General features: G+C 42.8%; 2 protein-coding genes across 7 annotated transcripts in view; one reads left to right on the top strand and one right to left on the bottom strand.

The window, feature by feature from the left end:
* Positions 1-16,530, top strand: part of TNK2 (tyrosine kinase non receptor 2) — an 88,766-nt gene extending 72,236 nt beyond the window's left edge. For 2 of the 3 annotated variants that reach the window (XM_085894589.1, XM_085894591.1), the window contains exons 12-16: positions 2,049-2,093; positions 8,280-9,499; positions 13,613-13,708; positions 13,828-13,940; positions 14,726-16,530. In XM_085894589.1, the coding sequence (XP_085750715.1) occupies positions 2,049-2,093; positions 8,280-9,499; positions 13,613-13,708; positions 13,828-13,940; positions 14,726-14,729 (1,478 nt within the window). In that variant the 3' untranslated portion in view covers positions 14,730-16,530. The remainder of the gene's footprint in view (positions 1-2,048; positions 2,094-8,279; positions 9,500-13,612; positions 13,709-13,827; positions 13,941-14,725) is intronic. The other variant, XM_085894590.1, reaches the window with a different exon arrangement.
* A 4,420-nt stretch (positions 16,531-20,950) lies between these two features.
* LOC147019822 (transient receptor potential cation channel subfamily V member 5-like) overlaps positions 20,951-25,866 on the bottom strand; it is a 130,907-nt gene continuing 125,991 nt past the window's right edge. For all 4 annotated transcript variants that reach the window (XM_085894581.1, XM_085894583.1, XM_085894582.1 and 1 more), the window contains one exon: positions 20,951-21,741. In XM_085894581.1, coding sequence (XP_085750707.1) covers positions 21,501-21,741 — 241 coding nt within the window. In that variant the 3' untranslated portion in view covers positions 20,951-21,500. The remainder of the gene's footprint in view (positions 21,742-25,866) is intronic.

Raw genomic sequence — 25,866 nt, 5'->3', positions numbered from 1 at the left:
CGCGGACAGTGTCTGGTAGGGGGTGGGAAAGGGCCCCCCTTGTCGCACTATCTCAGCGCGGGGAGAAACAGGAGGGGGTTGTTGATGCTCGGGGGATAGAGGATATCACCCTGTCTCGGGTCCCGCGACGAGCGTCTCCTCCTCGACCTCGGTCGCGTTGCTGGCCTCTCCCTCTGCAGCTCCCGGCACCGACGCGAGCACCCCCTCGTCCGCCTTCGCCGCCGCCACCTCTCCACAGCTCCGTCTAATCGCCCTCTCCGTCTCCTCTCTTGGCTCGTCCCAACTCTTCAGTCTTGACTTCTCCCCTCCGAACTCACAACTACTGCCCTGTTTGGCGAGCGCGGCCGTTTATATCCCCCGTGGCTTCGCTCCTTCACCTTTGACCCTCTGCCTCCGACCCTTCACCTCTCTAACTGGCTCCCCATTGGACCGAGGAAAAGTGGGCGTGAATGCTTTTTGATCCATGAATTTGCATATCGCGACCTCACTCCAACGCCCTGGAGGCGGGGCCAAATTGCCCCACGCTCTCCGATAGGACGGAACAGAAGTGGGCGTGAGTCGTTTTTGATACGTTTTTCTTCGGAAAGTCTGTGATGTCTCTGAACACGCTGCTCGGTGCGCGCCCCGCACGAGTCCAGCATCGGCGCCCACAAGTGGCGTGGGAATGACGGTGATGCGATGGTGGCGAGTTGTGACGGTAAAGGTCGTGGCGGTTGTGGTGAAGCGGCGTTGTGGTTGGTGGTTGTTGTGTGGCGGCTGGTCCAAAATAAAGATAGTAAAAGAAAAACGGCTATCCTGAAGAGTCGCAGCCCAACTGAATGACATTTATTCCCTCGAAACAACGGGTTTGGGCCTAACTACACATATACTTACAGAGATATCTCACCTAAGGGACCTGAATGGTGGTTTGTGAATTTCGTCAACCACAACACTATATTGCTTTAAAATTATTTGGATCAGACTTCACTGCAATGCTTTATAAAAAAATATTATTAGACTAGTCTTTGAGTGCCAGCGTCAGCGTGATCGTGAAAATATTAAAGTTTTTGGTGCAAGTTATTTCCTTTCTAATGATTTTATCTACCACACTATTTTTTACTGAATACAATATACATATATTGCTTTAAAATTATTTGGATCAGACTTCACTGCAATGCTTTATAAAAAATATTATTAGACTTGTCTTTGGTTGTCAGTGTCAGCGTGATCGTGAAAATGTTAAAGCTTTTGGTGCAAGTTATTTCCTTTCGAATGTTTTTATCTACCACACTATTTTTACTGATTACAATATACAAATACATATATTGCTTTAAAATTATTTGGATCAGACTTCACTGCAATGCTTTATAAAAAATATTATTAGACTTGTCTTTGGTTGTCAGCGTGATCGTGAAAATGTTAAAGCTTTTGGTGCAAGTTATTTCCTTTCGAATGTTTTTATCTACCACACTATTTTTTTACTGATTACAATATACAAATACATATATTGCTTTAAAATTATTTGGATCGGACTTCACTACAATGCTTTATAAAAAATATTATTACACTAGTCTTTTAAAAACGAAAAATGATAAATGTATAAACAGGCGAGCATTGGGTGGCTTTGACACCACTCTGGTATTCGATACTAGTGTGGAATACTTGCACATTGTCAGTAAAAACGAACCGTGCTTCCCCATTGTCTCGGGTCGCTCACCTGCACTTGATTTTTCCTTTAATTTTTCATTTATTTTTTTCCCCATTTATTTATATTTTCATTTACGGACCATTTCCGATGGTTCTATGATTTCTCACGCTGGACTGGCTTTGATGTCCATCGGCACGCAAAATTTCAGCTCTCTAAGTCACCCGGAAGGTACCGATCTTTAATATCAGTCAGTCAGTGAATCAGTGGCTTTATATGTTGAATATAAATGAGGTTTAAGGATTTTTTTTCTCGACATATCCATTTGTGAATTACTTAATGAGCTTTCCAGTTCCACATTCTTGTGAAATCTTTTATGCTGGTGGTGTTTGTTTTTCCTGCTTCCTTTTATGCTGACTGGTAGAGGAGCCTCCTGCCCGCCCCCCACTCCCTGCTGGATTGTCCAACAGTAAGACTGTTTGTTTTGGTGTAAACCTGCCACTGCATTGATTCCCTTTGTTACAAAACTTCACTCAATGCAGACGTGCACTTTCTCCATTCCTATCATGTGTTCCTTTGAAATTGTATTTGTACTCCCTATTTTTAAGCCTATCATATTAGGATGCCTTCTTTTATTTTGTTGCTTGATACCAATGTACATGGTGGTCCACATGTCTTGTTCCTTCTTGTATTATCATTGGGGTTTTTTTGTTACCTCATTGAAATTTACTTCTGGATTGTACTGACTTGTCGATTGTCATGGCAGATGTGGTCTGTCAACACAGACCGCTCTATAAGCTGGAGGTCTAGGATCTCCGTGGATTCTGAAATGATCTTTTAAGTGACTGCGTTCTTAATCAGGTCAGGTCAGGTATGGGAGCATGTGCCAGAACAGCGCGTCGCTGCGTCCACTTTCTGCCGGTACTCCAGGGGCCTCCGTCTGGCCATCCCCCAGGCAGATGCCAGGCCCATCCCCATCTCCTTGAGATGATGGTCAACCTGCTGCAACCACGAGGCATGTGGTCTGCCCACTGGCCTCCTCCACTCATGAGACTCCCTCGCTGAGAGAATCTGGTGAGCAGGATCAGCATCAGGAAAACGAGCCACATGTCCATACAGCCGCAACTGACGCTCACGGACTATGCAGGTAACAAATCTCATCCGAGTCTCTCTCAGCAACCGCTCGTTGGACACAAAATCTGACCAGCGATAGCCAAGGATTCTCCGAAGAGACCTGGTACCAAAGGAATTAAGTCTCCGTCTCAGATCCTTGGTCAGAGTCCAAGTCTCGCATCCATAGAGCAAGACTGGAAGTACCAAGGACCTGAAGACTCGGACTTTCGTCCTCCCGCACAGGTACCGGCAGCGCCACACCCCATGATCCAGTGAATCCATGACTCCCCAGGCCCGACCCAGATGTCCATTGACCTCTGACTCGCAGCCAGCAGAGACATGAATATCACTGCCAAGGTAAGTGAATCTCTCCACGACCTCAACATCCTCACCACAAACAGGCACAGACAGGACAGCAGCATCCAAGATGTCACCGAAAGCCTGGATCTTAGTTTTGACCCAAGAAACCCGTAATCCCAGCGGCTCCGACTCCTCATTCAGCACCTCGAGGGCCCCCAAAAGGATGTCTAAAGTCTCCGCAAAGATGACTGCATCATCTGCAAAATCAAGGTTCAAGATCTTGACATTCCCAAACGATGCACCGCAACTTGATCTCTCCGACATCCTCCCTAAAATCCAGTCCATACAAGTGCTGAAAAGTGTGGGGGCAAGTACACATCGCTGACGAACTCCAGTAACAACTGGAAATAAGTCAGAGATAGTAACACCACACTTCACAGCACTCTCAGTACCAGAGTAGAGTTCAGACATCAGATCGATCAGTTTTGGTGGCACCCCACGAAGACCAAGAATCCTCCAGAGGACATCCCGATTCACTGAATCAAACGCTTTACAGAGATCAACATAGGCTGCAAGCAGCCCCTGCCGAAACTCTCGTCTGCGTTCGGTGAGGACCCGAAGAGCAAGGATACGGTCAATCGTTGACCTCTTTGGTGTAAAGCCTGACTGCTCTGGACGCTGGTGCTCAAGCAGATGGTGGCGAACCCTATCAAGAATTATCCGAGCACAGACCTTGCCCGGCACTGAGAGCAGCGTCACCCCTCGGTAGTTGTTGCAGTCTTGGCGATCACCCTTCCCTTTCCAGAGAGGGACAATAAGGCCCATCTTCCAGTCAGTTGGGATGATGCCTGTGTTCCAGGCAGAGCACAGAACTGTATGCAATGACATGACTACAGCATTTCCACCAGCCTTGAGAAGTTCAGCATGGATGCCACAGATTCCAGTTTTACCCACATTTCAACCAGTTCACCGCAGCCGGTGTTTCCACAAACGACGGTGGATCACAGTTGATTCGAGGGTCAGCAGTAGGGATACTAACACCACGGACATCCAACTCGACATCGACAACTGGTGGATCAGCCTGGTACAGCCTCTCAATGTAACCAGCCCAGCGGACCTTCACTTCGGACTCCTCTGTCAAGAGCCCACCACCCTCTGCTCTAACTACCGTACACTGAGGGATGGGCTGGAAGAATGCAATGCATGAATTTCCCTGTATGCAGGACGAGAATCACTTGACCACAGGTGATGCTCTACCCCCTCACAGATTCCTTGCACATAGGCCTCCTTGTCCATCCTGAGCGCACGTACAGTTTCATGCCTCATTTCCCTCAACAGCTCAGCTCTGCCATTCAGTCTGGCCCTGCGACTCTGGCCAATGGTATCCAGTGTCCCTTGAGAGACAAAATTCTTCTTCGCCCAACGGTGAGTTCCAAAACATCCACCGGCAACATCAAGGACGGTGGTCTTGAAGGCACTTCACAACTCTTCAGGATTCCCCAAAGCACCCAGATCCCCCAATCCCCACTCAGCCTGTTTGCAAACTCCTCAGCTCCCCTCTCATCCTTGAGCTTGTCAACATTCAGCATAGGCAGGTATGGTGTCATTCTTCCAGATTTCAGCTGCAACTTCAGAATTGCTACAACAAGCCTGTGGTCGGTATTGAGGAGAACTGAGCACTCTGACAGACCCTGCAGTTCTGGATCATCCTCCAGTGACCATCAACAAGCACATGGTCAATCTCCTTTGCCACACCACCAGTGTTGGAATACCAAGTCCAGCGATGAGCCTGTGGGCGTTGAAACCATGAACCAGCCACCCTGTCTATGACTTCTTACGAAGTCAAGAACTTCAGGCTATTCTGGATCACAGTTCCAGACCCATGGGGACTAACACATGTCTCATAACCATCCCTATCAGTTCTAGTCGATGCATTGAAATCCCCCAAGACTGGAAGAGTATCTCGCCTGGGGTACTGATCAACCACAGACTTGAGTGTGGCATAGAATGCGTCCTTCACGGTGAGATCACTCTCCTCAGTCGGAGCATATACAGAGACCAGGGAAATGACACCGAAGGAGTGACGAATCGTTCATCTCATAATACACTCGTTGACCGGTGTTACCTCAATTATCATTGGGGTCAGCTTATTGGACACAGCTACAGCAACTCCTTGAGTATGGTAACCATCAGAGCGACCAGACCAATAGTAGGTGTAACCACCTGCCATGATCTCGCCACTATACGGTCTCCGAACGTCAGAGAGTGCTGCAATACCGATGTTCAGATGGTAACAGAGACAGGTGATCATCCTCTCTTTGGGGTAGGATATTCCAGGCACACACCCGGAGGGACCGCCTCAGGTTAACCCAAGGAGACCACCGTCTGGTGGATGACACCTCAGCACCACCCCAACACACACTATTGCAATCTGACCTGGGAAGGTTAACCCGTGGTTTCTAACCCGTGGTTTCCCTCCTATCATCAAAGAGTGGGGGTCCTGAAGGTTTTGCCACAATCCCGTCATCTGGTGAGTTGCCCTACGGAGAGCAGCTGTACAGGAGGTACTCCCACAGTGTGGGTTTTTAGATTTCTTTGTTGTACATTTTGTGGAATGAAGGGTTTTGCGGTGGCTGGAGTGCAAGTCCTAAAAAACCTCCTAACCTCCTAAAAAAAAAGTAACCCAACTGCAGGAGGATGTCTGTAGACAGTTGGGCACTAGATATGGATGGTCATTGGGTCACTCGGAGCTCCTCCACCCTTTGATGTTGGCAATTTCGTAGATGCTGTGATGTTGGCTGATTTCTCAGCAAATGGAAGATGACTGATGGTAAATGAAAGGGATAAAATAGCAGGGAGAGGAAGTGCAAGAGCAGCAGAGCAGGTTTTTAGGACTTGTTTGCTGATGCTGTCCAGTCCGGTTGCCAAGTCAGAGTCAAGTGTTGCCACAAACTTTTCCACCTTTTCAGGTGCAAAATACACAGAATTCAGGAGCAGTCGGGTGTGAGTGGGACTGGGAAGGGTGGGTGGATAGAGATAGAGATAGAGATAGATTAGGGAGGTTAGGGACACAAGATTTTCAAGTTCTTTTCAGGCAACTGCCTTAACATGGGATTCAGAGTACCAAGAGCGGGATGATGGGATTGATAACTGAAGATGAGATGATGATGGGATGAATCTGTGCACAAGAGAGAGAGAGAGAGCAGGTTGCTGTGGAAGAATTCCCAGGCTGAATTAATATTGGTGGCTGTGGATGCCAGAGGCCAGTCCTGAAGTGTGATGGCCATTTGCAGTCTCTTCCAGTTTGCTTGAGTGAACTGCCAGACTCACCAGTGCTGAGGCTGTTCTCTGAGAATGGCCAAAGAGATGTTGACCTTCACAAGCACATGATCAGAAGAGCCAATTGGGGCAGAGGATGGACAAGATACATTGGTGGGGAAATTGGTGATCACCAAATCCAGGAGGGAAGATTTGTAATTGGAAGAAATCCAGGTGGGAAAGTTCACAGATTGAGTCAGACCCATGGAGTCACAGAAGTCACAGAAGTCCAATTAGCATGGTGACAATTGAAGTCACCACATATGAGGAAGAGATAGTTGGGATGAGTGAACAAAAGTTGGTCCATGTCATCTGAGAGAGAGATGTAGATGGAGTCATCACTGTTGGAAGGACGATACAACACACAAGACAAACATGAGGTGATAACCAGAGAGGAAGTCACAGCCAGAGGTGCTCCTGGGGTTTGGGAAGTGTAAGAACAGTACCTGGAGAGTGAGAAATTGAGTTTTTGATGTAAAGCGCGACTCCGCCACCAGGTCGGGATTCAGGCCGATTTCACCAGAGGAGACAATAGCCAGGGAGAGACACTAAGGGATTCAGGACATCCTGTGACACGAAGGATTGGGGACATCAAGGGGAAATCTAACCGCTTCGATCACACAGTCCATACTATTCTTAAGACATCGAAACCCCTGCCACCCACCCCTCTCACACTTAACAATTTCACTTTTTTATTCGCAAAGATTAACCTATCAACTGACAAGGGATATGACAGCAACATAAGATCATTTTTGTTGGTGAATGGTTGCTGTTGGTGAATGCATACAGGACTGATTAATCTCGCCTGCTGATTGATTGCATCAATGACTGGACTGTGTCGCAGATGCAGCATTCCTGCGCATTCGGACTGGAATTTGAAACTTGTTCATCGTGCTGGTGACAACGTGACTACTCTTCGTGAAAGACACCAATGGGTCTTTAACGTCCACCAACTAATGCCAACAGACACGAACATAGTTTTAACGTCCTTACAAGGGACGGCGCACACTTCTTGTTTTTAATCACCAGCCAAGTGAAATAGAAGAACATATATGTGTATATATGTATATATATATATATATATATATATATATATATATATATTTATATATTTATATATTTATATATTTATATATTTATATATTTATATATTTATATATTTATATATATATATATATATATATATATATATATATATATATATATATGTATGTGTGTGTCTGGTGGTGGCGCAGTGGTTAGGGCAGCGGCTTGGGATCCAAAAGGTCCTGAGTTCAAGCCCCGTTGGGCCACTGAATTGATACACCAGGGGGTTGACTCAGCCTGTCATCCTTCTGAGGTCTGCGAAATGAGTACCAGTTTACTGAGCCGGTGTATACCCCGGTTAAAATAGGTGTACCATATCCCTGTGTCGTAAGAGGTGACCAGGGTTGCGTCAGGAAGGGCATCCGGCGTAAAACGTGCCAAATCACTATGCGGATCATATGGATGATCCGCTGTGGCGACCCCGAACGGGAACAGCTGAAAGAAGAAGAAGATATGTATATTTGTATATATATATATATATATATATATATATATATATATATATATACATATATATATATACATATATATACATATATATATACATATATATATATACATATATATATATATATACATATATATTCATATGTATGCGTGAGGGGTTGAGATGTGAACCAAGGTTGATAGCCCAGAAGCGAGTTCGTATTCCTCAAGGCTGTCCTGTTAGCTCACTTCAAGCCGTAACAAGATATGTGGACCACATGTAATTGTCATATGACCACCATGTCAGAGTGTGTCGTATAATTGTACTGAACTACCCTTACGTACTGAAATTCCCTGCCAGGGAATGCTTTTGCCACTAATTGTGTCATTCCCTGTCCCTTCCTCTACTCAGAACCATTGTATGACCCAGTTTGTGAAGAGCCTACATCTCCATGCCATCACTTATTGGCAGGCCCTTCAACCCACTCTCTGCTGCTTCAAAAAACCCCTCTTAGTCGATCTGGAATGCGAAGCACTGGCCGTACCGTGGCTGCTCACACTGATGAAGTCTCTCTCATCGACCTCAGTGAGGACAAAGAAAAGGTGCCAGTAACACTGTCCTCCTTGTCTCTCAACTCAACATCTCTTTTGGAGAAAAGTCCTGAAAAATGCTCATCATTGATACTTTTGCAACCCCTGCATTCCTCGAATCGGCCATCCTACCAGAGCCATGCAACTTGGCCAACTTATGACGCTGTGACAGAAGAAAGGGTGCTAGTGCGGGCGGAGATGGAAGGAAACAAAACACAAGGGATTTGGGGTCAGACAAACCATGGTTATCAGTGTGAGGGGGAGACATGGAATAGCTTGGGCAAATGGTCTGCGAGACAAGCCAAGTGTCTTGGGAGTGATTCCAAGAATGTACGTCAGGTTGGTGCAGATGTTGCGGTATTGGGGAACGGCAGCAGACGGACCACAGAGAATAGTGAACCACAGTCCAAGATGTACACCCATCATGAAGGAGGAAATGAAAGTAGTGCTAAGGCCTGTGGTTTAGCTGGTGAACTTTTTGCGCAATTGCAGAGGGAATGCATGAAGACGCTTGAGCTGCCTTGTGGAGTGTGCCTTATACCTCCTCAGGCCTTTGCTCCAACCGCACGGCCTCCCCCTATTGTGCCACCTCGCATTCCTCTCGTCTCGCTTCCATCTTCTCTCCCAAGTTCTCGTACTCCTAGTCCTTGGCGTCAGCCAGAAGACACTGAACCCACACCTCCATCATCTCTTTCTTGCTCTCTGTCTCATAGCAATATTGACTCAACTGTCGCTCCTCCAAACTCATGCATACTGGGCACAGAAGATAAACCTCTTGAATCGATGCGTCAGCCTTGCATAATGCCAATAATGAAGGATGGACGGCAGGTGAGCTCAACGCACTATTTCCTCTTTCCTGAACGTCCAGCATATCTCGAAAATAGACTGCCAGCAGGACGAAAGGCTGTCACTGCAACCGTACGACCATTAGGCATCCAGGACAGAGCACCACAGACTGGAAGCCAAGCTGATGGATCAGATAGAAGAGCAGAGGAAGGAACAACTGGGGGCCAACAGTCTTTGCGGGATAAAGTCAACCAGGTAAGATTAAGTCAACCAGGTAAGATTGGATTTCTTCTGTTTTTTTTTCTTTTCTGTTTTTTTTTTTACAGGATATAAGGCTTCTTGTGGAGCTACCACACACACGTCTCGCACACATTGAGAAACCGACAAATACATGAGACATATGTCTCTCTCTATCTGTCTCTGTCTGTCTGTCTCCCTCTGTCTGTCTCTGTCTCTCTCTCTCTCTGTCTGTCTGTCTGTCTCTCTGTCTCTGTGTCTGTGTCTCTGTCTCTCTCTCTCTCTGTCTCTCTCTCTGTCTGTCTCTCTGTCTGTCTCTCTGTCTGTCTCTCTGTCTGTCTCTCTGTGTGTCTCTCTGTGTGTCTCTGTCTCTCTGTCTGACTGTCTCTGTGTCTGTCTGTCTCCTCTCTCTCTCTCTCTCTCCTCTCTCTTTCTCTCTCTATCTCTCTATCTCTCTCTCTCTCTCTCTCTCTCTCTCTCTCTCTCTCTCTCTCTCTCTCTCTCTCTCTCTCTCTCTCTCTATCTCTCTATCTCTCTCTCTCTCTCTCTCTCTCTCTCTCTCTCTCTCTCTCTCTCTCTCTCTCTCTCTCTCTCTCCCTCTCTCTCTCTCTCACACACACCCTCCCTCTCTCTGCTGGTGTCTTAATTCACCAATCAAAGGCTCTCGGGGTTGATGAGCAAGTATGTTGCTTATAGTACTGCAGCATAGCAAACCAATTGTTCGACTTTTCATAAAAGCACAAAAATTGCTACATATGTTGACTAATGTATTCTGAACAATTCTGGATATGGAGCTACTTGAGATTTTTCCTTGGTCAGCTTTGGCGGCCATTTTCCAAAATGGCCGCCATTCTACTTTAAGAACATGGGAAATCTGTCATTGCTATTCTCTTTGTATGTTTCTCAGGTGATAAACACTCCATGTGATGTGCATTTACAAAGGAAAACAATACAAATGTCATTTGTGTTGATTTATTATATTTCCAACCATTGTATTGGGGAAAAATGGTCATTTTTATGGGAAAATACATTTTCGCACACAGCATCAGTGACAGGTTCAGAAGTATTTTGTTGTGCTCTCTCATCATTGGTAGTGGTGGTAGTGGTGGAAGTGGTATTGTAATTGGAAATATTGGCTACATGCTGCCCATGCTGCAGAACATGACCACCGTCGGATTCAAGTTCGAACCGTAGACACCGACGTCGTCGTCTTGGTGGTGATGGTAGCCCAGGCACTACCATGCGTGGATGAACTCTGGATTGCCTTTGGGATGGGCAAGAACTACCGCGACATCCCTGCCCATGAAATAGCTGCCTCCCTCGGTCCACAGAAGGCACGTGCCCTCCCTGTCTTCCACGCCATGACCGGATGTGACACGGTATCAGCATTCGTGGGGCATGGGAAGTAATCTGCCTGGGCCACATGGAACTCATTTCCAGAACTGACAGGTTCTCTTGTGACCCTGACCACCACGCCAGTCAACATCCAGGATGACACAATGCACTGCATTGAAAGGTTTGTGGTGCTCCTCTATGACTGCACCAGTCCATATACGGACGTCAACGAGGCCAGAAAGAAACTCTTTGCCAAGAGGAACTCTGTCCAGCGCAACCCACCTACCTGCGATGCTTTGGAACAGCATGTGAAGAGATCAGTCTTCCAGGGTGGCTATGTCTGGGGGCAGGTCTTGGTCCCTCATCCCGTGCTTCCATCACCAACAAGCTGGGGCTGGCAGCAAACAGAGGATGGGTCCTACAAACCGCTCTGGACCACACTCCCTGAGGCTTCAAAAAGCTGCTTCGAGTTGGTGTCGTGCGGCTGCAAAAAAGGCTGTAGAAACTGCTGCAAATGCAAGAAGGGTAATCTGCAATGCACTGGACTGTGTGCTTGTGAAGTAAAATGCCAGTAGACAGACGCAGTAGACACAGACTGAGATATCGGCCTAGCTTAGAATGTGCAAATGCAAAGTCGCATTGCTTGTAAAAGTGTTGACTTCTTGATCCAGAGCCAGTACACTTGAGCTCAGAAACTCATATTGTACTAGACTGATGTATGCGTGTACCATGTGTCCTGGTAGAATGGTAGTAGACAGTAAACCGTAGCCGCTTCAAAGTGAATTGTGCAATAATTTGACTACATTTTCTGAGTTTGTCATTATCACGATTATCAGTTCCCTTTTCAAAATAGAGTAAAGTATGTAATCTATAATGCAATTTTTGTTGATTCCAAACCCATTGAATGTGATGAATATCATTTGACTTGTTCTCCAGGCAATAATGGGTACTTTTCAGCGAAAAGTTTCAGGAGAGCAGCAATTTACAAATCAAATAATGGCTTTTTTACTGAAAATACTGGCTCATAATATTTGAATACGCCTTTTCATGGTCAATTTACTGAATTTTACACTTTCTTTATATCTACCTTTATCTATCTTTCTATCTATCTTTCTATCTTTTATATCTATCTTTCTTTATATGTACTTTATATCTTTATATCTACAATACAATAAGAAAATAAGAGCATATAGCCAATTTCGCTGAAGTAGAATGGTGGCCATTTTGGAAAGTGGTCGCCGAAGCTGACCAAGGCACAATCTCGGGTGGCTCCATATCTAGAATTGTTCGGAATACATTATTCTACATGTGTACCAATTTTGGTGCTTTTATGCAAATTTGAACAATTGATCTGAAATATCAGACTACGCTGCAGGACTATTAACATCGTATTAGTGAAGAAAAAGCGATTGGTTGATGTACTACATTGAAATGCTTCAGCTTACATCGTATAAAAAAAAGAAAATGTTTCACTCCATTGAGTTTTTCCCTTCTTTTAATTTTTTTAATTTCGTTTTTATTCCTCATATTATGGACTTGCTCTGCTGATGAACACTTCGTCGACCGAGAATTAACAGGGTCCAACTATACTTTTTTAAGTTTGAGAAAAATGAAATCAAAAATTCAAAGTGGAATTGCCGCTATCTCATAACATTTTATTTTCATATCGTGTGCTGCATAACAGGTACATATAAAGGTTACATAAAATAATCTTGCTTAGTTTCCTCTGTTGCCCTTCTACATGGACTTATTCTAAATTTGAATGAAATGTCAGATAGACCCTGTTAATTCTTGGTCGACGACTTGTAGATCTCAATAAATGGACTATTTATTTTAACACCTCCAATTATTCCTTCCTTCCTGGGGGGGGGGGTTGGGGTCGTGGTTTTTTTTTGGTTTGGAGGGGGTGGGGGAGCGGTTCTGCCCAAATCTTTCACGAACCGGCTGGCTAGGCCTGATGTTTTTGTTATGACTTAGCCGAGGGTGATTTTTGGCATGAATTTGTAATTTGATCAGGGTGCCAGTGATAACCCTCCTACTCTTCATGAAAGGTAAAGTGGGATCTTTCCTGCCCAGGTGTGATAATCACCATGGAAAACAAAGTATCATTCAATCATAAGTGTGCATTATATTGAGATACTTTGCCTCCCACGGCAGTTAGCATGCCTTTATAAACTTCCATTTGATAAAAAACTTGACATTCAAAGTGTCTCCTCATATTGACCAATGTTAACTTTGACAGTCTCGTATTCTCCATCTGTACAATGCCTTGCCAGCTCATAGAATGAGCACGACCTGAGATGGTAGAATCATCAAGATAATTTGGGCCATGATGATGGCCGAGTGCTGAGGGCACTGAACTGCTGTCCTCGTGGTTGTGGGTTCAAATTTCAGTGAGACTAAGTTTATAATCGGGTGAGGAGACCCGATTATAAACTGTCGGATTGATGCATCACAGACAGGGAGGGCATTACATCACAAAGTGTGCCTTCCTGAAGATCGATGTTAAGCCGGATCCTGCCTGTTAGCATTATTTGGTGGATGTAAAATATCTCTTCGACATCCCGGCAGTCTTTCACAAAGAGCAGGTGAGTTACCATCGACATTGTGAAAAAAACGACTAATTCCTGTCAAAATGGGCTCCAGCTGAAAGTCAGGCCTGGCCAGCTGGCTAGTAGTAGTCTATTTTTGGTCATTCTTTTTACTCTGGCAAGGAAGTTTGCCTCGCTCTTGCAAGGCTCAGCAATATCAACCTGCATACACAAATAAATATGAGTTTTGTCTGGCTGTATGCAGGTGCAGAGTCTGGTGCATGGTGTAACCACTGAGGAGAGCCAGGCTGCACTGCAGGCTCACTGCTGGGATGTACCAAGAGCTGTACAGTACCTAAAGGTGCACGACTCGTGTTCATACTTTCACTGAAGATTTAAACTGAACTCATGATGTGTTTTTCAGGCAAATTGAATAAAGGTTATGTTTCTTAAAAGCCTTTTTGTTGTGTGCATTGTTAGGTGGAGCAGTTGTTCTGTCTGGGTCTGCGCAGTCGCCATGAGTGCCAGAATGTTCTGAGCCGCTTCGCCTGGGACCTTGAGAAAGCCAGCAGCCACTTACTTGCTGCATTCAGGTGGGACATTGTTGGGTTTTTTTTTTGTAAATGTGCATTCTACACAATGTACCTGGGCAATGCAGCCATTGCCCAGCAAATCGATTGGAATGAATGTCACGGCCAAGCTTTGTTATTCGTGATTCATTGCAGAACAGCACAGACTTCTGGTCTTTTTGAGATGTTTAATCGTGAAGCATATGCTGTCGTTTTTCTCCAACCAAAACTACCCCCACCCCCTAAAAAGATCATTTTCCAATGAATGACAACACACTTTTGAACATTGGTGTTTTGGTCCTGACGAGGCCGACAGGAAATGTTGTGCTTTTGCTCACATTGTATGCTCATTGAACCCAGATCACCATGCCTTTTTGAAGCATCTTGAAAATGCCATAATGACATGAGGTACAACCATACAAACAGGGAAATTGGAGATATTTGATGCTTCATGATCAAATAAATGCATCAGTGTACCCATTATGTGCAAGCGTGATATTTGATTAGTTCCAAAACCAGGCATTACTTCCTGGTCAGGGAGACTTTTGGCATGGTAAAGTAGCATCTTTGGGCATGGCTTATGGGAGATGCTTCATGCGGGAGGGTGGAGTAGGGGGTGCCTGTAATAAAGTAATGGCCCGTTATATGTCTGTGATGTTGCATCTTACTCTGTCAAATTTGTTTGTCTGGTTTACTTGGTTTAAATACTTCCGGCAGATGTAAACTTCCTTTCAAGGCACGGTTATGGTGAACTAACATTTTCTTGAATTTTGGATTCATCCTCATGATTATCAAAACTTATTTTTCAGGTGATGGATAAATCCATGTTCCAGACCTGATTTTGCTTCTCCTGCTCTGCTTTGGAATGTACCGTTTTCTTCCTCGCATTCGCACCTTTCCACGTCAGCCAGCAGCGTGTGCTTGGTTATCGGAAGTGTTGTGCACTTGCCAAATGCCGTGTGCTCATGCGTGTCGTGACCATGTTCATACCATGATTGAAAATTTTGTGATTTATTCTGCCAACAGTATTTCTGTGGGGTACTATGACCAATATAGTTTATAATTTTGTGTGTGTATATGGATCTGTTATATATATATATATATATATATATATATATATATATATATATATATATATATATATATATATATATATATATATATATATATATATATATATATATATATATATATACTGGAAAATGTGCAGCTCAGGAATCATATTAAATCATAGAGAAAGTACACTGAACATGAAAAGTAAAAGAAAACCTTTTATTGAGCCTGACGTTTTGGGAGCTGTCTCGCTTCCGTCCTCAGGGGCATTTATGAAAACGGTTTACATTTCAAAATTCAGTTTGTATTATTATTATTATTATTGTCCTGAGTGCCTGATTGGCTGTCATTCCACCAATGGGGTTGAGGATGGGTTGAGAGAATGGAACAGAAGCTTGGATTGGTGTGTTGGCTTCTGGATTGGAGCCTGTGTCCTGAGTGGTTGTTGTCATGGCTTGCCATGTTTGCGTTGGTGTCTGCGTAGGACTTGGTAGGTCGGGTTGAGGTCAGTATGCCTGTTAATCGAATGGTCATTAGACCTCTATGCCTCAATAACCACGTGGCTTGCCTTGGAGGGGGCCATCCCCATGACTGGCTTGTTCCCACGAGGAGTGGTGCAGGGTATCGTGTGTGGCGATGGCGGAGGATGCATCATGTCTGGCTTCTGCACGTTGATATCCAGTCAGTCTGGTGGCCAACCTTTTTTCCTGTTTGACCCATGTAGTGGGTGATGAAGTCAATAGGGGATGTCATAAACAGCCTGACATCTGTCAAATCTGTCTATTTTATCTTTCGGTTTTGGTAGCAATGTCTGACGAGTGGAGTTGGGTTTGTGGGCAATGCGGACACCATGGGGTTGGAGCAGATGACTGGCAAGTTCAGATGCTGTATTGATGTAGGGGACTGTGACTGTCTTTGTGGGATTTGTTGTTTTGTCCTGCCCTGGTCTTGTTTTTCGCTGGCATTTTGTGATTATGTTGGGGATAGTGATTGATAGCAGCATTTATTGGACCCTTTGTATTTTGCTGCGTCAATCTGCCCAACTACCACAATGGGACTTATCTCGGTCCAGTAGTGTTTTTGCGCAGCTCATCTTGTGACATAATGGGTGGCCACTGTTGTGGTCGGGTATCTTGTCCGTGTGTGTGGGCTTGCGGTATACTGTTGAGCCTGTATGGCCGTCTGGTTTCCTGGAGAGTAATACATCTAGGAATGCCAATGAGCCTTCTTTTTCAACTTCACAAGTGAATTGGAGATCTGGTGACCTCAAGTTTAGGTGGGTGTGGAAGCTTTTGAGTTGATTGGCCTTTATGATCACAAATGTATCATCTACGTACCGTAGCCATAACTTGGGCCTGTGCTCATCAACTTGGGTGGCATCCTCAAAGGCTTGCATTCCATTGGTGGAATGACAGCCAATCAAGCACTCAGACACATGCACACAGGACATTAATAATACAAACTGAATTTTGAAATGTAAACCGTTTTCATAACTGCCTCTGACAATGGAAGCTCGACAGCTGCCAAAACGTCAGGCCCAATAAAAGGTTGTTTTCTTTTCCTTTTAATGCTCGGTGTGCTTTCTCTATAATTTAATGTATGTGTATATATGTGTATATGTATATGTATATATATATATATATATATATATATATATATATATATATATATATATATATATATATATATATACACATTAAAATATATTAAGATTAAGTGTATATATATATATCTTCTTCTTCTTTCGGCTGCTCCCGTTAGGGGTCGCCACAGCAGATCATCCATATGATCCGCATAGTGATTTGGCACATGTTTTACGCCGGATGCCCTTCCTGACGCAACCCTGGTCGCCTCTTACGACACAGGGATATGGTACACCTATTTTAACTGGGGTATACACTGGCCCAGTATACTGGTGCTCATTTCGCCGACCTCGGAAGGATGACAGGCTGAGTCAACCCCCTGGTGTATTAATCCAGTGGCCCAACGGGGCTTGAACTCAGGACCTTTTGGATCCCAAGCCGCTGCCCTAACCACTGCACCAACACCAGGTGTGTGTGTGTGTGTGTGTGTGTGTGTGTGTGTATGTGTGTATGTGTGTATGTGTGTATGTGTGTATGTGTGTATATATGTGTATATATATATATATATGTATATATATATATATATATATATATATATATATATATGTATGTATATATATATATATATATATATATATATATATATATATATATATATATATATATATATATATATATATATATATTACACACCAAAACAGAGCCATTTCGACCCAATAAATGCAGCATGTCATTAAACGTCGTATGCACTTGCGTACCTCTTCACCTCCGACCCGGATGTGGCTTCAGCGAAGCATTCTCGAGGCTATTTTAAGGACCGAGGATTTAATGCATGCACCAGAAGTTGATGTGGCGCTTGCTTCGTGGTACCCACTGCAGTGTTGGGGTCTGATCTCGACTTGTAGTTTTGACCAGTTCACTCTGGGGAGGAGTTTTATTATCGATACTGACGAGGGCCATCAGGCACGAAACGCGTGTCCGTGGATGTTTTCTCTCTGGGTTGGACTGGTCTATAAAGTTGAGAATTTAATTATCTTCCTGATATTAGCTGCACTGCAATCCTAGAGATGTCAGGGGCTTTGGCTCTGCGAAGCTCATTCCTCATTGGCAGAGCTTAAAAAAATTAAGTATATAATTATTCTTGCATCCAAAGGCCCAGCTAATGCAGACCCTCTGCTCCTGAGTTCTAAAGCCATCCGCAAGTGACTGAAACGATGTTGAATTCACGATAATGCGTTCAGAATTACGATCCCCAAGGATCATCCAATAAATAAACCAAATTTGTTGGTTCGTCAGAGTGCAAAAACCGGAAGGCACAAAGATCTTTCTTGTAATTAAAATGTTTATTTACAATGTATTCCGGGAAAAGGATAGACAGGATGCTATAAATTACAGAACAGATCTTACGGTTGACAGACACAGATAGGTATTAAAGGGGAAAAGAAACACGCACTAAATATATAATGAAAAGAAATAACCCCTGCTGTTAGCGCCAACAATACCGGATTCAACCGGATAGAAAGTGGAAGGTGAGGACTCGAGCTGGTGTTGGGTCTAGTGTGGTGGTGTGGTCATGCAGGTTGGCGTGGCACAGGGCGAAATGCGGCTCGGGGCCAGTCTCTTGAGGTGAACATTCTCAATTTTACCTTGCCCAGGGATTTATCCAAAGCCGAGCCAAAACGATTTGCATGCTGCTCAAGGATGGCAATGGCAGGTCACAACATTATGCAAATTCTTATGGAATAACAGTTGGTTGAAAGGAGGGACACGCCAACCAAACAAAAATCACTCGATCAACATAACGTGTGTGTGTGTGTGTGTATATATATATGTATATATATGTATATATATATATATATATATATATATATATATATATATATATATATATATATATATATATATATATATGCATACACACACACACGCACAGACATACACACTCAGTATATCTATCTTTTATGTTATAAATCTTTTTTATGTTTTTAAATCCTTTACTTGTATTTGCCAGAAAATGTATTTGTGTATTTTCCCATCATTGCTGTCATGGTGCTTTTCAAATTATTTGCTGGGGGAATTCGGCGACTTCCATCGACGTGTTATGTCCTATTGTTGAAGGCACAAAGTACAAAACATTTGAGTTCGTGTTGGTGTTAACTTTTGCAAATCTTTGCAGACTGCCCACGAAGATCCTTTCTACATCTTAGTATTGTGTCACACACCTTTATTTATGTATTTATTTATTTATTTTTGGACATTATTCTTCAAAAGGAGAGCAGGTCCAGCTGAAGCTGCTTCCTAATCAAGGAATCCATTGGGTGGTTTTACTTTGCCTTCCCAGCAGAGGTTCAGAGAAGGAATTTGCAATTTGGACAAAGTTGTCTGCAAAGATCTCTTAACGTCTTTGAGCAAGTGCGAGCAGACAGCCCCAGATCATGCCTCAATTTTTCGCATGAAGCTGGCATAATAGTCGCCCTGTTATCTTGCTGCTTGAGCTTTGGGTGCAATATTTATTGTTGGTCGGTGGTGATCCTTTGCGCCTCCACTGCATGGATTCCAATTTGGATTCAGGATCCCAGTGATGAAGCTGAATTTCATCACAAGTCACTGAGGAGTGATGGCATCAGCTGGATCTGCATTGAACAGTACAAGAAGTTTGCAGTATGATGCTAGCCGTTCCTATCAATCTAGAGTGCTGATGTTTCGATGAACCAATCTTACCGAGACTATGGACATGCTCAATGGTTTGTAGATGATGGTGAAAATGCCTTCATGAGAAATTCTATGTTCTACTGATATATTAGCAACCTTAATACAGCAAATCCTCCATGATTAATACCTGAACCTGGCCAACAGTTTGTGGATCGGTCACATCTGCCGGCAATTCTGGGGTCATCTGCAAGTGACTCACTAACTTAGCAGCTGTAGAACATGAGGGCACGCCATTACCATACATGGCCACCATTCAATTGTAGATTTATTTGGAGCTGTACCTTCTTTGTCTATATTTAATATCACTTCTTGTCCCTTTATTGTTGTGATTTCATTGTGGAACAAATGCTACTTTTTCTTTATCTGGGTCGAAGCATAACTGTGTAATTGTGACCTGAATGCAGTCAAGTGACTTGTATTATTGAAAAACATTTTGATTATTGTATTTCCAGTGTTATTTATTCCTTCTCAAAAATGTATATCATTTAATGTCGTGACAACTGTTACGATCGTGCACTTTGCCGCTTGCTTGAGCAGACGTCGTCACCTGTTGTACTGTCATATTGCAATTATTTTTAAAAGTATAAACCCATCTTGTACAGTCGGAATGCTGATTTACAATCATACCTGTGAGTGTTCGAAGAGAAAACGAGAGGTAAAGAGAAAGAAGTTGAGTTTATTTGGGGCATGGAGCTGAAACCAGGTCCACTCCTGAGCGATCAATTGTGCAACCAAATTGCTCTCGAAATCACGCAAATTTGCTACTTGCAACTGCTTAGTGTTTGGCTGGTGTTGGCTTAATGGTGAGAGTGATGGGCTTGGGATCCTAGGATCCTGAGTTCAAATCCTGCTTGGCTGTTGAATTAATACCAGGTGGGGTTGACTCTGCCCGTCATCCTTCTGAGGTCAGCAAAATGAGTGCCAGAATGTTGGTATCCTGTGTCGGAGTGGTGAGCCGTCCAGGATTGTGCCCAATAGCCAAGTCAACTGCTTTGGAAGCACCAACGCTCTGCACAGAGTATGGTCCCAATGAATGATGGATGGAACTGCTGAGTCCACGTCTGAGCAATTAGTTGCACAACAAGTTTCTTGCGTTTACAGGTATGTTGAGTATATTTCCTTTATCTGGCAACTGCATTGACCCTGCTTGCTGCCAGTTGTCTATCGCTTCACGAACAACAATTGCGTCACTAACTGCAGATGAAGAGCTGACCTTTGATTGCTGCCACATCTGTAGTTGTTTGGGATGTGATGAGAAGCAAAGCCATGTGGATCCAGGTGTGATTCGGATGCTCAACTGAACACTCAGGTGTGGCCCGATCTTAAGAAATAGCTGCCAATCATTTTTATTAATTTATTTTTTACAGAGTTTGTTCCCCCTTCCTCGTTATCACGACATTAAAATATCTGAACTTTAATTCGTAGTCAATACATCACTTGCTTGGTAATGATTTGACACACTACGATTAATTAGCAGTAGACTGGCTTGAAAATATACCGTGTTTCTGTTAATATACCTGTTGAGCTGAAGTATTCCCACGTTTGACTCATTCGGTATTATATGTTGGTCCTGAGCCGTGCATTTGCAAACGGGACCAAGCGTTCGCACTTTGCTTCTCACATGGAAGCAAGGGGTTTGTATAAAAGGTGACAAGTTTATAAAGTGTTAAAGCAATGTACAGTTGGTGCTTTTTGTAATTAAATGTTTTATTGAATTCCCCCTTGGCTTTTCTCAATTTCTCATGCAATTGTTATTCTTTACAACATCCAGTAAAACGAGTTGTTGGTTCCTAGTTCTGTGGCCGGCTTTCGTACCTCTTGCTCTCACTTCAACACCTTTCTTCTTGAGAAATGTGAACCAGTAATTATGAATCACGCACACGTCCTAAGCCTAACATTGGAATGATCAAAACGATTTTCTGCAACATATGTGAAACCAAGCAAGACTAGTGGTGAGAAAGCTAATTATAGTGAAGAATGTGCGATGATAGCTGAAGGTCAGTCTCTTTAAGCAGCCGCACAGTTTGATGGGTGTGAATCAGAGGCAACGCTGAATTCCACAATCTGGGTCCTTGTGTTGGGATTTCACGATCGCACTCCAGCTCGATGATTACGCTTCGCACAGCTAAGTGTTGTGAGGAGTTTAGCAACAGAGAATAATTGGTCAGGAAAGAATATGGAGAACAAAATAGCAAAGAAACTTCAAAAATTGCCATTTGAATTGGATCTCAAATCGCTACTGCTTCTTGCTACACGTTTTTAGCTTTTTCAAGGCTTCCTCTTGAATATCCCTTTGTTCCATTTGCCCATTGACCAGCTTAGCTTTACGCATAGCCTTGCAACAATGGTCTGAGGACCACTCCGATGCATTTCCTGTGGGTTTTTCCTGCCGTCTCTCCGTGCGTTTGAGAATTCTTGGATTGGATGCGTCGGATTTGGTCGCTTTTGGAAATTCGTTTCCACATGGCTCATTCACTCTGTTGGAGACAATCGATCAAATGACATCAATGTGCAACATACAATCTCTTGCCAACCAAGAATGACAGTCTGACACTGTGATGTATTTTAAGAATGTTATAAAACATTCATCACTTAAGAACATCTCACTTATTTCCACCAATGTGGTGTAACTGAATGAAGGAAATTCTCACAGACATGTTTTTGGAGCTGGGTGATCACCCAATCGGCATGGTGGTTGACTAGTTTACATTAAAGCTTTGTTGCATAGCCTTCACTGATGCGAGTTCGAATTCCATTGCTGCTGAGCAGAAAACTGTGAGCCAAATGATTATGGTAGGGACTTGTATTTACCATGAGATCCATGTAAATATTGAAAAAAATTTTTTTAAACAGATTCCCAAAAAGTTAATTTTGCTTTGGAAAGCAAATTTAGTAATATTACATATGACTATTGATGACTTCTGCTTTAGTTTAAATATCTGTCGCTAAATTGTATTGGGACGCAAAAGAACAAAAGGTACAGTAGAGAGAGGGGGATACAGCAACAGCAGGGTTGAGGGACAAAATAGAGAGGACTTGGACAAATAAGGGATATGGGGAGGAAGGAGCGGTAGGGGAGGATGCATTGGGTGGACAAGATACATACAGAAGTAAAAACTCATGAAGGAAAGAGGAGAAATTTGGAAAGAGGCAGGTTGGGATATGAGGGTGAAGGTGTGGGTTGGGGGGGGGTTATATGCCTGGTGTTGGCTTAATGGTTGGGGTGGTGGGCTTGGGATCCCAGGATCCTGAGTTCAAATCCCACTCGGCTGTTTAATAAATACTAGGTGGGGTTGACTTTGCTTGTCATCCTTCCGAGGTCGGCAAAATGAGTGCCAGCTTGCTGGTATACTGTGTCGGAGTAGTGACCCGTCCAGGATTGTGCTCAATAGCCAAGGAGACTACGTAGGCAGCACCAACGCTCTGCACAAAGGATGGTCCCAATGGATGGATGGGGGGGTTATAAATCATCACAATTTTGGACGGGGAATAATCTGACAAGGTGGTGAGTAGGGTGAATATACTGATTCTGGCTCACTTTTCCCCATGTAAATGAATGGGGGATTTTCAGCGATTCATTTTTTTTTCCCCTAAAAAGTAAACCCCCTTTTTATCCCAAGGAATATTTCTTTGTCTCCCCTTTTAACCGAGGGACACTTTTTTTTTCAAATAACCAATGCAATAAGATAAAGATTTGTTCAAGTAGTAATGTTATTTGTTAAAGGTGATTTGAAAGAAATATCTGAAACATGTAAGTCTTAGGACACTCTTTTTCAAATAACCAATGCATATTGTTTAGCTCACTCATTGAACCTATAAAGATTTGTTCATTCTCAAATTCCTTCAATAGTTTAATTTTCTTTGCACAATAATCCCCATCTAAAATATTTAAAAATAAAACATTTGAATCTTTATATTTTTTAAGATACCCCTTTTGTGCCATTGCGAAATGATAAACTTCTCTTAATGCTCTTGTTTGACCACCTCCTGAGCCACAGGTTATTTTTTGTTAAGCCACGCCCACTTTTCATAAGTCCCGCCCACTTTTTCCTAAGCCCCACCCACCCCTAATGAAAATTTTTATAAGCCCCACCGACTTTTCCTAAGCCCCACCTACTCTAACATCATTTCCAGTTCATCTCTGACTCACAAAGAAATCACCAGAAAATTCTACAATGTTATGCTTTTGAAAAATTTGCCTGGGCTTGCCCACGGAATTTCCAAAGGAAACCACACCCACCAGTCTTTCCCTATAAAAGCCTCAAGCCCAGGCTCCATTTTAAACATATTTTTGCTGGCAATGGTGTGCTGTGTGCTTGCCTGGAGATCGACTACTTGTATGGAACTAAACCTTCAAGTTGATGAACTGGATTCAAACCTCTTATCCATTGAGGTAAGATTTTATTTCCCTATTTTCAGTTTGATTTAAGCATCGACTAATTTAATAATTAAATAAGTTAATTAATACATTATTATTTTCTCTCACAGGAAATTGTATCTGAAAATACCGATTTTTGCCACAACTTTGGCGAAATTGTTGGCTTGGTTGAAGACCTTGTGAGCGATCAAGACCCACAGAACGAGCTAGGCCTTGAGTGGGATGACTTTGGGGTTCCTTGGAGATCGACTACTTGTATGGAACTAAACCTTCAAGTTGATGAACTGGATTCAAACCTCTTATCTGTTGAGGTAAGATTTTTATTTTCCTATTTTCAGTTCCTTTTAAGCATCGACTCATTTAATAATTAAATAATTTAATTAATACATTATTATTTTCTCTCACAGGAAATTGTATCTGAAATACGAAATGAAAATACTGCTTTTGCCACAACTTGGGGCGAAATTATTGGCTTGGTTGAAGACCTTATGAGCAACCAAGACCCACAGAACGAGTTCGTCCTTGATGACCCAACCAAAGAGTTATACCTTGGAGACCAGCAAAATCCTGAAAAAGTTTTGCAACAATAGTACTCATTGTGAGTTATCAAGACAATACCCCCTGAACAAGTTATACCTTGATGAGCCAGAATACAAGTTTTACCTTGGAGACTCACAAATTTCAGACATTTTTAAAAATGGAGTTTTCCTTGATGATCCACAGTTATACTATGTGAGATCTATCACTGAAACCCATAAAAATTGGAAAAATGGAGATTTCCTTGATGATCCACAGTTGTACTATGTAAGATCTATCAATGAAACCCATAAAAATTGGAAAAATGGAGTTTTCCTTGATGATCCAGTTTTACTATGTGAGATTTATCACCGAAACCCACAATATTTCTGGAAATTGTGATTCTACCTTGGAGTCTTGGATAGATGGTTATATTTTTGGAGACTTGAAATGTGGGTTCTGGCTTGATAACTCACAATGTGATACGTATCTTGGAAACTCAACAGGAATGTGGTTATACCTTGGAGACTTGGAAAGTTGGGTTTATTTTGGAGACTTGAAATGCAACCACTCTTTGGGATCTAAACCTATCAAGAAAGTTATTACTCCCCCTTTCTACGTCATCAAACCTGAAAGCCTTCAAAGACAGAATTGGAAGAAGAGGAAAAAACATAAAAAAAATATATATATATTGTTAGTTCTGGGAAGAAAGTGCAGGCTTACTCCCCCTTTCTACATCATCAAATCTGAAAGCCTTAAAAGACAGAATTGGAAGAAGAGAAAAAAAACGTAAAAAATATATATATAGGTGGAAATCTCATTTTGAAAAAGACATTGTGTTGGGGGGTTGGGGTTGAGATTTTGAATGTGAGGGTTGGGACACACACACACACACACACACACACACACACACACACACACACACACACACACACACACACACACACACACACACACACACACACACACACACACACACACACACACACACACCTTTTGTAATTCCTGTGAATAAAATGAACCTAAAATCTCTTCCCCTTCTAAATCATATATCTTATAAGTCCAAGGAACCGCATCAATTACATTAACAATTTTAAAAAGTTCGTTTGTCCATCGTTGAATATAACCTTTTTCAAAATGAGATTTCCACCTATATATTCTTACGATATCACCAACTTTGAACTTAGGTTTTCTGATATTAATCTCTTTCATATTTTAATTTTGTAAATGTTTCTGATGGTTTCATATTCGTTGACGTGTGAATCGTGTCATTATACTTATCCACAATATCCTGAATAAAAGATGACCATTGTTGTGAACCGAGTTCTGTGAATTTTTTATACAGTCGCTCTTTTAAGGTACGATTAAAACGTTCAACAACAACGGCATTCCCTTCATTAAAGGTACTGTATAATGTAATACTGTTATTTTTTTTTAGAAAATTCATAAATGTCTTGTTATAAAACTCTCCACCCTCATCAGTCCACAATTTTTAGGTTTTCTCTTACTTTTATTAAATATCTGTTGAAAGGCTAACATAAAAGTATTACCTGTTTTGTTTTTTAAAGGGCCAACCCATGCGTATCTACTCCTCAAATCAATAACGGTTAAAGCATACTTGTACCCCTTATCATTATTGAGTTCAATCAAATCAGCGGACCGGATATAATCAACTTCCTTGGAATAAACCTTCCTTCTACGAAACTTT

The sequence above is a fragment of the Eptatretus burgeri genome, chromosome 9 (genome assembly GCF_056783735.1).
Source record: "Eptatretus burgeri isolate ZD-2024b chromosome 9, Ebu_testis_v1, whole genome shotgun sequence".
Classification (NCBI taxonomy): Eukaryota; Metazoa; Chordata; class Myxini; order Myxiniformes; family Myxinidae; genus Eptatretus; species Eptatretus burgeri.
This window is presented reverse-complemented; position numbering and strand designations above follow the sequence as displayed.